Source organism: Gymnoscopelus braueri, assembly GCF_963280865.1.
Source record: "Gymnoscopelus braueri genome assembly, chromosome: 2".
Classification (NCBI taxonomy): domain Eukaryota; kingdom Metazoa; phylum Chordata; class Actinopteri; order Myctophiformes; family Myctophidae; genus Gymnoscopelus; species Gymnoscopelus braueri.
The window spans coordinates 54543125-54556332 of NC_137604.1; the positions used below are offsets into that span (position 1 = coordinate 54543125).

General features: G+C 41.9%; 1 protein-coding gene across 1 annotated transcript; it reads right to left on the reverse strand.

The window, feature by feature from the left end:
• Nucleotides 1-239: 239 nt before the first annotated feature.
• On the reverse strand, nt 240-5026 carry atpv0e2 (ATPase H+ transporting V0 subunit e2). Its single transcript, XM_080420229.1, has 4 exons — nt 4843-5026; nt 3565-3612; nt 2802-2901; nt 240-577 (listed from the first exon to the last, which is right to left on the reverse strand). Exons 1-3 carry the CDS (start codon nt 4944-4946, stop codon nt 2808-2810), a joined length of 246 nt encoding a protein of 81 aa, XP_080276355.1. The 5' UTR covers nt 4947-5026; the 3' UTR covers nt 240-577; nt 2802-2807.
• Between the last annotated feature and the right edge of the window lie 8182 nt (nt 5027-13208).

Here is a 13208-nt window from a genome sequence, read left to right on the forward strand (position 1 = left end):
GTGCATTTTGAAAGGAAATAAGAATGAACTATGTTTCATATTGAGTCATCTCAGAACAGACATTATAAATTACATTATCCTAAATATTCACAGAGGTTTCCTTGGGAGGAAAAAGGTGACCGATGATGAGTCTAGTCTGTTCTGTCAACATGTGACTGACCATTAAGCCAGCCTAACAGGAAACATTAACCACTTAAACCATCTATACTTAGTAAAACTGAACATGAGTTGGCTATGTACTCTTTTTTTCCCCCCTCTACACCAAATTGTTTTAGCCCAAAAATAGCCGATCTACAAGCTCACAACGCATCGCAAGGCGGCGCGTTGTGAGCTTGTAGATCTGCTATTTCAGGCGGATATTTCCCACCCAGAACAGGGATGCTATAGGGTTCAAGTGGTTAAGCTACCCTAACATTAGACCGTTAGGCCAGCCTAACGGTGACATCATGACAAAACATAATGAGGAGAGAGGAGGCAGTGAGGGGTCAGAGGTCAGGGTTTAGGAGTCATGTTGAACCTTAATCCAGCAACCAGGATGGAATGACACGAGACATGTTCCCCACATAACGCCACGGTCCTGAAACACACAGAGAGACAGAGAGAGACAGAGAGAGACAGAGAGAGACAGAGAGAGACAGAGAGAGACAGAGAGATTTACACTTTTGTTTATCCAGTGCAACTTATAACAAGCTCAAGCAAATATCACTGGGATTTAACCCATTAAGACCTGGAACTGTGTCATTTTTAGATTTGAGCTAAAAAGCATTATTTTACACTTTGGGCTATTCAAAAATAGCAGATCTACAAGCTCATAGCGCGGCACCGAGTGCCGCGCTACGAGCTTGTAGATCTGCTATTTTTGAAAAATCATGAAAATGTGTGCAAATCTTTGAATACATATATTTTTAAAGCGAACATTTTTAACTCAAATCTTTGCTTCTGGGGGTCCCTGGAACAAGATATTTTGATGGGGGTCCGCGGCCAAATACATATCATTTTGGGGGTCCATGACATGAAAAAGATTGAGCACCACTGATATAGAAACATACGTTTTTAAGAATACTGTTGAGATTTAGGAGACATGTAGAATCGGCTTCAGGTCTCGTCAAAGAGACAGTGCCCTCAATAATACCCTCTCTCTGTCATCTGGGTTTAGGTGATTTCTCTCCGCTCCCCCAGGTACGGGGCCGAGGGGATATCCTTTTACCACCCCCGGCCTGGGGGTGGGTTCACCTGGGCTATATTTCTGGGCACACCCTTACAGCAGTCACGTCACCGTATCGTCATCCACAGACAGCAGGCCATGCATCCCATTGGGAGCCCAATACATCGGGCATTCCCAAATGACACGGTCTGCTGTCTGTTCCTCTGCACCCGCACGGAGTCAAGTCCCATCTGTGCATGGATGAGCGGAAACGCCCGACACCGGTCCGGAGGCGATTAAGACTCACCCCGTGCCAGTCTAGGCAGGTCCATCCCAGCAGGGGGGAAAACCGACGTTGGGATTGAAGTCATGGAGTCTAGAGGTGTTTACCTCCCACTCCATGCTCCAAAAGTAATCCGCAGTGGTGGAAAGTAACTAAGTATATTTACTTAAGTACTGTACTTAAGTACAATTTTGAGGTATTTGTACTTTACTTAGGTATTTCCAATCTACTCCACTACATCTCAGAGGCAAATATTGTACTTTTACTCCACTACAATTATTTGGAAACTTTAGTTACTAGTTACTTTTTCAGGTATAAACTATGATATTATGAAACACACATTAACCACTTCAGCCCTATTTTATACCTAGGCTATTTGAAAATAGCCGATCTACAAGCTCACAACGCGTCGCAATGCGACGCGTTGTGAGCTTGTAGATCTGCTATTTTCAAACGCTATTTTAGCACTTTTACTTTTGGTACTTTAAGTACATTTTGATGCCATACTTTTGTACTTTTACTCAAGTAAATTTTGAATTCTGGATTTTTACTTGTAACAGAGTATTTCTATATTGCAGTATTGGAGTACTTTTTCCACCACTGGTAATCCGCCCATCTTGCCGCACTGATGTTATATTCACTGCATTGCTGCAGGAGTTCCCGTGCGGCAGCCAGGCACAAATGGGTGTCGCAACTTGAGGCACCGGGGAGGCTCAATAATTCCCTCTTTACCTGTCAAACTACTTCTCCAAAGTGAGTGGACACCCACAGCCACAACACCAGAGGGAGCATGATGATCTGGTACCACCCACTTTTAGAACAAACAAGGTTCATTCTACTGCTCTGCCACCAAAATGTGGATTGCCCTGACACCATCCAATAAAGGATGTTGTAACACTGGTTTCTTTCTAAACTGGCCTGAAAGAACATCTATCAGGAGACCACAAGGGGAGGTCAATGAGATTTTCCCATCTCTTTTGTACACACAGTGATTATATTTGTTGATGACATGTATTATTGTGTTAATTTTGGAAACAAAAATAGCAGATCTACAAGCGCTATGAGCTTGTATATCTGCTATTTTTGAATAGCCAAAGAAATCTGACAAAGTGACACAGATGCGTTCCAGGTCTTAATGGGTTAATGTATCACTGTACCACATGCTGTTTAGCTTTCTGACTAATTAAGTATTCAATCAGTCAAAAAACCCAAACTGCAGTAATTTAAGCCAATTACTCTTTTGTGGCAATCAAAACCTCCTTCCAGCTCAAGATTTTGATGGTACTGTATGTCTTTGTGACTATCCTGACAGCTCTGAACACAATAATATATGATGTAATTATGAAGTTCCTTTTTGTATTGAAGAGAACTCACTTGTGTTTACTCCCAGAAGTAGAGCAGATACCATATGGTCTCGTTCTTCAGCTGAGGTCCAAACAGTGGGTTGGTTTGGGCCAGGATAGCTATCAACCAGCTGTCAGAGAGAGAGAGAGAGAGAGAAAGAGAGAGAGAGAGAGAGAGAGAGAGAGAGAGAGAGAGAGAGAGAGAGAGAGAGAGAGAGAGAGGGAGATGAGAGAGAGGAGAGAGAGAGAGAGGAGAGAGAGAGACACACACACAGAGAAAGAGAGAGGGGGGAGGGAGGGAGGGAGGGAGAGAGAGAGAGAGAAGAGGGAGAGAGAGAGATGAGAGAGAGAGAGAGAGAGACACGCACAGAGAAAGAGAGAGAGGGAGAAGAGAGGGAGAGAGTGAGAGAGAGAGAGAGTGAGAATGAACATACGTTGCTTCGGGCAGAAACCTCCTATCTCCATATTTTAACTTTTGTGTTTTTTCGTAAATTAACGCCCCACTTGATCATACTACAGCGTCACACAAAAGCATCAAAAGTAGCAGATCTGCAAGCTCGAAACGCGGCGCGAAGCGACGTGTTTTAAGCTTGTAGATCCGCTACTTTTGATATTTTTGAATCGTAAAAAGTATCAGTTTTGGACATATGAGGTTTCCACCCGACAGAGACGATATATAAGTGATTGGTTCAGCATCAGTTCAATGACATGACATTGTACTGCATCACTCTTTCACACAGTTCATATACTGTTGCCAACATAAAGAAGAGGAGGGACAAACATTTATACTCACCAACAGGTAGCAGCAGACTGCTGTTAGTATTAAACTGGTGATGATGACCCTGTGAGAAGAAAACACAATCCGTCAGTCCTACGCACACACAGTCACACATATCAAGCTCTGTGTGTGTGCGTGCGTGCGTGCGTGCGTGCGTGTGTGCGTGCGTGCGTTGCGTGCGTGCGTGTCTCTCTCTCTCCTCTCTCTCTCTCTCTCTCTCACTCACACACACAGACACAACACACACGTACGCACACACGCAGACAAACACACACACACACACACACACACACACACACACACACACACACACACACACACACACACACACACACAATCTCCAATCAATCATCAATGAAAAATGTATTATTAATAAAATAATATACAACTGATTATTATCTAATTATTATATTCAATCATTATAAGTATTAATCATACCTTTGAAAACAAAGCTTTATGCTGCATATATAACAAATTAAAACTTCACATTTTAGCGTTCTTAAAATGTGCTGCTCCTCAGTCTGGGGGGAACATACATCAGATGATCTAACAACAACCATTACAGCTCCAAGTTAGCTGCTGTTTGCTTTATTGGATGATGATGATGATGGGAAGGATGGGTAACAGGATCGGTGGGCACCAAGGAAGAATGGCCACCTCGACCTCGTGTTAAATTGGCTATTTTTTCCTACATGTTACAACATTTAATATATGGAAAATGTTTTTAGGTAAAGTCAAGAATACATGATTAGAACATGCTTGAACATTCGACATTCAAGGTCTAATATTTCTACAATTGCTACAAATTGCTACAAAACATGTCGTCCTCCAGTCATTTGGGGGGCATAAACAATAAGTTGAAGGATAAAATTAAGTCTGACAACGATGTACCGTGCATGTTCACATCATGTATATTTTACATTACTTAAGAAGACCATCTTTCAAATATTGTATCTTTTAACATTTTGGACAAAATAGCCAATTTTACATAGAGGTGCCCAGATGTCCCTGCCCTGGTGCCCACTTATCCTGTATCCATGGGAAGGATGCAGGATGCAGCGCAGCAGGTCGGGGCCCTAGCGTTCGACTCGTGGACATCAATCCAACCCACTACATCATCAACCCGAATAATTATTTTCAATAATCCAATGCTCACAACGTCAAAAAATATATTCACTGTTTAGCAATAAACATAATTATACATATAGAAGACAAACACGTCACGTAGACAGTAAAAAATTGCCACGATCAACGGCCGCAATCACTGTTATAACGGTAGATAACGGTTACCTACCCCCGGTTGGGTCCTTTAGGCACTAGAAACGGGGCCACGATGCCCACCAGGCCCCATAACGTGGTGAAACAGATCATCGGCAGAGCGAATGAGTGATAAACCATCGTTTCGCTGGATTAAATATCCGTAATATTGGTTAAAATGATGCAAAGTGCAAACTCTGCCTCTCAAATGAACAACAGCATCAATGGCTCCTGTATCGTCTGTTTCTCTCCCCGCATGCCCCGCCCACACAGCGGATACAATGTATCGGATTGGCTCAATGCGTCTGTAAGGCTTCCATTGATTGGTTCTTACAGATGTCTGTCAGTATTAATTCATCCAGAATGGTTTGGACCATATAGATTGTTCAATGGAAGGATGTGAAACCTGCATCACGACAGGTTGTGGTGGGCTTGTAGGTCTTCGGCTAAAATCCTGCTTTAGGGCTTTGATCCTCTCTATCTGTGCTGTTATACACATAAATAAATAAAACGAAATGAAGAAATATAATTTGTCTGATCTGTATGGTAGATATTACAAAATAATTTATACAATTGGGGGTGGTTGTATTTTGTCTCCCTGCTCTTCCATTGAGACATTTTAGACCTTGTCAAAGGTCAAGTCTCACCTAGACACAGGATCTGACACGTTCTGACCTGATGGTCAAGATTCAATTTATTCCTCTGAGCAAGCGGGCAGGCTCAAATCCGGGGTAGAAGAGGAAAGTTACATAGTGCTGCTTTAATATAATGATATTATGAATGGTATCCTATCCTCATATTGTACACCCCCACCCGCCCCACCCAACCTCGGTCCCAGACAGAATACCTCCCACACACACACACACACGCACACGCACACGCACACGCCAGGGCCGTCGCAAGGGTGGTGCGAGCGGTGCGGCCGCACCGGGCCCCGTGCTTGGGGGGCCCCGCAATTTTTTTATTTTTTTTAAATTATTTTTTTAATGAACAGAATCACATTTATTAAGAGTTATAAAAAGAAAATAACCGCAAATAACCACCAAAAACTCGGAAATATCCGCCAAAAAACCGCAAAAAAATCGTGCTCCCAGACGGGCTCTGGCACACGCACACGCACACGCACACGCGCGCACACACACACACACACACACACACACACACACACACCACACACACACACACACACACACACACACTAATTAGCTATACTGTAGATATGAGTTCTACAAAATACATTAACCCCCCCCCTTTTTTTTTCTCAGACTTTTTACTGTACATATTTTCTTTTCTTATTTTTCATTTTGTAAACTGTTTATATGATGTTCTGCATAGTAGTGTATATCGGTCTGTCATTTAATGTCACTATGAATTGAGTACATGGGGACCCCATTTGAAACAAGCCATTAGGCTTTCATGGGCTTTTCAATCCTATTTAGTTGACCTTTTATGTAAACTGTACTCATGTACTTTCATGTGCTTTTTTCTGCAAACTTCTAAATAAAGTATTCAATCAATCAATCAATTCACTTTATTGTGAAAGTGAGTATGAATGGCCCAGTAGGACCAGTGCAATGATAATGAAATTACAGTATTATGCTATAGGATAATATTATTGGACATTATTTAGTTTGTATTGTGATTGTTTGCTGTTCACAGACCAATCAAACTGACAGAATTGGGAAAACTGACTTCACACATTATTACAAAGACATCTTGTATAAGTTCCTGTGTCTATAGCCTAATAATTCATAAAGTTCACCATGCTGTCAGCTTAAACGGTGGTCTTGTCTTTAATCACTTGCAAGCCATGCTGATGAATCGGAAATGACAACTTATGTCATGGTACATAACTACATATCATACATTTATAATGATGCAAAATGACATTTCGCATAAGCATGCTTAATACGTTAACTGCTATATGTGAGTGATCACACACCTATTTTATTGATGATTGCTTGAAAAGCATCAGTTTTGGAAGAATGCTTAGTGACTGCTCAGTGAAAACTTTTTTTAAAGGTCTTAGATAGGTCTTAAAAGTCCTTAAATTGTCACGTCACTGTCATCTAGGCCTAGGGACCCCCCCAAAATCATGTGGTGACCCCCCTGGGGTTCCCGACCCACAGGTTGAGAACCACAGATGTAGACAATAATCGGAGGCCTGCTTAGGCACAGACTGTGCGTAGGCACAGACTACCTACTGTTACTGTTTTGGCTACACATTACTGTTGATTTCCATCTACGGATGGAAATTAGCTTCTAGCTAAATCTGTTTACATGACATCATGTTCAATTGATTCACTTCTTGTGCATGTGTTGAATGTTCATTAACGTGTCATGTAAATTAGTGGTTCTCAAACTGTGGCCCCAGGGGGGGTCCCTGGGTGATTTTGGGGGGGTTCCCCAGATGATTTGCTTCATGTGCAACATTGTTTTCTCACTCAACTGTAAACAAACCAACATAGTACTATACAGGGTATATGCACATTGTGCAAATGACAATTTAAGGACTTTTAAGACCTTTAAATACTTCTAAAATAAAATAAGTACATTACTGCATCCAAAGTAATCAACAAACTATACATACAAATTGTCAAACATTGGTCAAAATTCAATGCCTCAACTCCTACATTCCAAGTGCTTGTCAGGATGGGGGGTCCCCAGTTAAAAAAGTTTGAGAACCACTGCCGTAAATAAACAAATAAAGTAAAGTAAATCTGTACATGCATTCCTACTGTATGCACATCGGAATCAGAATCAGAATCCATTTTATTGTCACATAACAGCTTTACAGGTGTAAAGAAGTGGGTGAAATTCATTTTGGTTCAAGCTCCACATGATGTTATTATTGGTGTTACATTGTTTATTGTGGCTCAACTTTGTTTCATCCTTACTGTGGTGCTGCTATAAGTGAATGTCCCTCAGGATCAATGAAGGTCTATCTATCATTTTAAAACTCTGCAGGTACTTCATTATCCCTGGGTGCATTAGTAAACTGTAGACAGGCTGCTTGTGAAGCTGTACTCGGATTTAGATTTATGTTAATAGTTTACATTAATCCAATATGCCGTGGCGAGAGCTCTGTCTGGAAGCACAGAATCCTTGTGTGAATAATATTGGATTTTGTGGCAGAGGTTTGTTGAAGCCTATAGCATCCATATTCGGGGGCGAATAATCATCTGTTTTGATCTCTTCAGAGATCACAGGACCACAATGGAAACTAGCCCTTTAGGGCTTTTTTGTGTGTTATCCTTTTAGCACCTTTTGTATGTGCACCACTACCTTTTTTTTTGCAAACTGTTAATAAAGTATTCGATCAATCAATCACTCAGAGGAAAAAAGTCAAACATTCAAATAGGCTGGTGACCATTTGGCCACTATGGTCACTGATTATATTAGCCAAGAAAGAAAGGCTGCTTTCCTGGCCTGCTGTCAACGTCATTGTCCTCTGGAGCGGACCAGCTACAGAAGACATAATAAAATGCAGAACACCTCATCACAAGTCACCGCAAGGGAATTTGAAATGGGACACTTCCTTTGATCAGAGGTCCATCTGAGGATATAAAAAGTGAAAAGTAATCCCGGTATTTAAAATGAGAGAATGTGTGGTGGCCACACACAACCATTTGAACAGCACTGTACTCTCCACATCACAAGATAAAGTGTAATGATGTCGTTTGTTTACAAAATGCCTGCTGCTGGGGCTTGTGAAAAGATCAAGCAAGTAAATGTTTATTTCATCCCCTTTATTCATTTTCACTAGCATCATCACCATCTTCTTTTATACACTGTGCTAAAAATGCATGCACCCCCCCCCCCTAGAAAAGAAAAAAGACAAAGAAAATAGATAGAAGAAGTAGTAGTCTGACATCAATTACATTGTATATAATTCTTTATTTTCATGATTGTTTCCCAATTTCAGAGAATTTCAGTCTCATCATCGTCTAGCATAAATGCTGCAGGCGATTTGACTTTTTGTGTTCTGGTGACATTTAACACCATGTGTGTATTGCTCTTTAAATGGCGTAGTGTTATATTACGGCTAATGCCTTTTTCCATTATGCTGTGTGTGTGTGTGTGTGTGTGTGTGTGTGTGTGTGTGTGTGTGTGTGTGTGTGTGTGTGTGTGTGTGTGTGTGTGTGTGTGTGTGTGTGTGTGTGTGTGTGTGTGTGTGTGTGTGTGTGTGTGTGTGTGTGTGTGTGTGTGTGTGTGTGTGTGTGTGTCTACATGGAGGGTGGTGAGGTCATATGCATCCTGCTGCAGTACCTATTCACCAGTGGTGGAAAGTAACTAAGTACATTTACTCGAGTACTGTACTTAAATACAATTTTGAGGTATTCGTATTTCTTTCTTTACTGGAGTACTTTCAATTTTCAATAATTTCGCTTTTACGCCACATCTCAGAGGAAAATATTGTACTTTTACTCCACTATAATTGTTTGAAAACTTTAGTTACCAGTTACTTTGTAGATTTGACACTTTGGCAATTTGAAAATAGCCGATCTACAAGTTGTGAGCTTGTAGGAAGGATTTTTATACATTTTATACATTTGAAAACTTGAAATGGATGCTTGTGCATAATGAGTACTTTTACTTTTGGTACTTTTAAGTACATGCCAATACCTTTGCACTTTTACCCTTTACATTTTGAATACCAAACTTGTACTTGTATTTCTATGATAGGGTATTGATTTCTACTTAAGTAAAAAATGTGAGTACTTATTCCATCACTGCTATTCACTCTGTACAGCATGGGTCTCCAACACAGATGCTCTTCTCCTGTACGACCCCAAAGAACACCCACACCAACCCGGACCTGGCCTGCGCCTTGTGCCGCAGCGCTAACCCCACACCAGAGAGACACATCCTTGACAGGTTCCCCCGATCCCACCACCGACCATCCATCCAGTCCCTTCTCTGGTGCAGCCAGTGGCGGGCAAGCCTGTCAGGAGATGGAACTTTAGGAAGGCCAACTGGCAGGCATACACAGCAGAGACAGAAAGAACATCAGTTTGTCTCCCGGACCCAGATTCTGCTGATGTGGACGCTGCGTACACTGCCTACTGCCGACGTCCTCTTAGGGGCAGCAAAGAAGACCATCCCAAGAGGTTACAATGAGAGCTATATCACTGTTCACGCAAGACATCGAAGACAGCTTCAGCCTGCAGCTCAGTACTACCATCAGGGAAGCGAAGCGAAAAAGGAACTGAATGTGCTTGGCTCCCAAGTCAAGCACAGAATAGATTTAAAAATACTAATCACCACCTACAAGGCCCTCGACAACCAGGCTCCCCGTTGCCTCTCTGAACTCCTAAAACACCACGCCTCCCTCCCACTCCCCTTAGGCCAACCTCCTTGACATCCCCAGGACAAAGAAACAAACCTGGGGTGACAGGGCCTTCTCGGTGGCCGCCCCCTCCCTAAGGAACTCACTCCCAGCTCACATCAAAGCTGCCCCCCACCCTCGCCACGTTTAAAACCATACTCAAAACCCACGTTTTCAGACTTGCATTCCCTACCTAATCCCCCTTTTTACCTTTACTTTTAACTTTTTAATCTATTTTTTTCCTAATAAAGTTGTTTATTTATATATTTTATTTTGTTTTCAGTTTTGTAAAGCGACTTTGAGTACTCAGAAAAGTGCTATATAAATTGTATGTATTATTATATTATTAGCGCCTGGAGTTCCAACAAGCCCCAAAATACCTTGGCGTACGCCTGGATAGGACGCTTCCTTCAATCAACAGCTAGAAGACATGAGAGCCAAGGTGACATCAAGGGTCTCATCAAGGGTATCCGACGTCTCTCTGATGCGAGCTGGGGAGCTTCGGCCAAGACACAACGAATTTCCACGCAAGCCCTCGTCTTCCCTGCAGCCAAATACTGTGCCCCAACCTGGTGTAGGAGCCCACATGTCAAGAAGGTTGATCCTGCCATCAACAACGCTCTCCGTGTTATAGCCGGCTGCCTGAAGCCCACACCTGTGTCCCACCTGCCTGCCTGTCCTTGCAGGAATGCTACCATCAACCTGGCAAGGAAAGCCCAGATACATGACTGGCATATCCTGCATGACACTGCAATCGCATGGCTGGCGGCATCCTGGAAGCAGGAGTGGGAGTCAGCCGGGCCCTCACATACAGTATCTGCCGCTACATCAGTGACCCGTGAGATGGCATCACAGAAGATCTACCACGCTGGCAATCGACTCTAATGAACCGCCTGCGTGCTGGGGTCGGTTGCTTCAAGTCAACTATGAAGAAGTGGGGCCTTGCAGACAGCGCAGCATGTGAGTGTGGTGAGCCTGAGCAGACCACAGAACACATAATCACCACCTGTTCCCTGTACAGACCACCTTCATAACACATAATCACCACCTGTCCACTGTACAGACCACCTTCATAGGCCGGTTCCAAAATAGCGTATCATGGTCAGAATAAAGTCAGTATCATGGTCAGTGTCATGTCAGTATCATGGTCGGTATCATGTCAGTATCACGTCAGTGTCATGGTTAGTCATGGTTATAACCATGACATGATACTATAGTATCATGTCAGTATCATGTCAGTATCATGGTCAGTACCTTGTCAGTATCTTGTCAGTATCATGGTCAGTATCATGTCAGTATCATGGTTAGTCATCGTCAGTATCATGTCAGTATCATGGTTTAGTCTTGACCAGCGCTGTGAACTTGTAGATCCACTATTTTAGCAACTTTGGAACCTTTTTTGGCCACCCCACACCCCCTTAGTTTTCCAGAAATGACGCCTCTGCTCTCCTCTCTCATTCTCATTGTTATCATTAATGGTTCTTATCCACAGTAGCTCCCTGTTTTTGTTGGCTTTTTAAACTTTTTGTTTATTTATTTCCCTCCCTTCCTTATGTTGTTATTTTATCATTGTTCATGAATGTTAACAATAATCAAATGTTAATGTTAATCTATAATTTAAGGTTCAAATTTAGCTTTTGTATAATGGAATAATGTTTATCGCATCCATACATTTACGATAACTGGAATAGCAAATATAATTTAAATAGTACAATAAGGTTCATCTTCATGACGTTCCTCTAAACTAAAGCAAAACTGACTGAAAAAAATAATGCATGCAACAACAACCCAAAAACAATAGGTTGAAAGGGCCAGGCACATGTAACGGTGTAGCACTGCCACCTAGTGGACATAATTCCAGCCAGGAGGCTCCAAGTCTCTTCAGATTCAGAATGAGAGCTACTGTGAGGGAGAACAGATAAATTAATAAAGTATTATAGTATTATTTTCTGCATTGGAAATGTAAAGGCCAGTCCACACACCAATGCAACTCCTTGCATCATGCAACTTCTTGCAACTACTTGCAACTATTATTCCCAATGGCAGTTGCATGGAGTTGCATTGGTGTTGACTGGCCTTAAAACGGTTTTGCTGCCAGGAGTTAATTGCGACTAGTTGCATTGGTTCAGTCTGGACATAATTATATGAAAAGGTTTTTACGTGTGTCGTACATAAAATAATTAATGCATAAACTTTGAACAATTATTTATAGAAACTCTTTGACCACATGGCTGCAATAAGCTGTGTGCTGTGCTCTATGCCAATGGTTCCCAAAACTTTTCAGGACACGACCCCCCAAAATAATCATATTTTAACTGGGGACCCCCCACCCTGACAAGCACTTTGGAATTGTAGGCATTACATTTAGTTTGACTCGATTCCACAGATATATATTGTGAAAATAGCAGATCTACAAGCTCACAACGGCTTGCGTTATGAGCTTGTAGATCTGCTATTTTCACAATATTTGCCCCTTTCTTTAATAGTAATATTTGACAATTTGGTATTAAAAAGGCCTTAAAAGTCATTAAAGTCATTATAAACGTATACCCTGCTGTATACACTGTATGTTGGTTTGTTTACTGTTGAGTGAGAAAACAATGTTGCACATTAAGCTAATCATTTGTGAACCCCTCCCCCCCAAATCATTTGGGGACCCCCCTGCTGGTCCCGACCCCCCAAAATCATTTGGAGACCTCCCAGGGGGTCCCGACCCCCAGTTTTGTAACCACTGCTCTATGCAAGTTTGTGCTTGTCTTGCTGATAGTGTTTGAACCAAAAACAAAACCATGGTGTCTTGTTTCATCATGTCTCTCAAGAAAAAAAGAAAAAGAAAACAAACCAACAAACAGCCAAACAAAGAAACTCCAAGCACAATTTGTACCTTTTTAATTCCGGACTTTTTACTTGTAACAGAGTATTTCTACATTACAGTATCGATACTTTTACTTAAGTAAAAAAATAAATGTGAGTACTTTTTTCCACCACTGTTGGTGACTGGTTATTCCCTGGCCCTTTAAGAGAGACCGTGGGACTCGCCTTCGTTACAATGTTGCCTTCAACGGTGCAGAGAT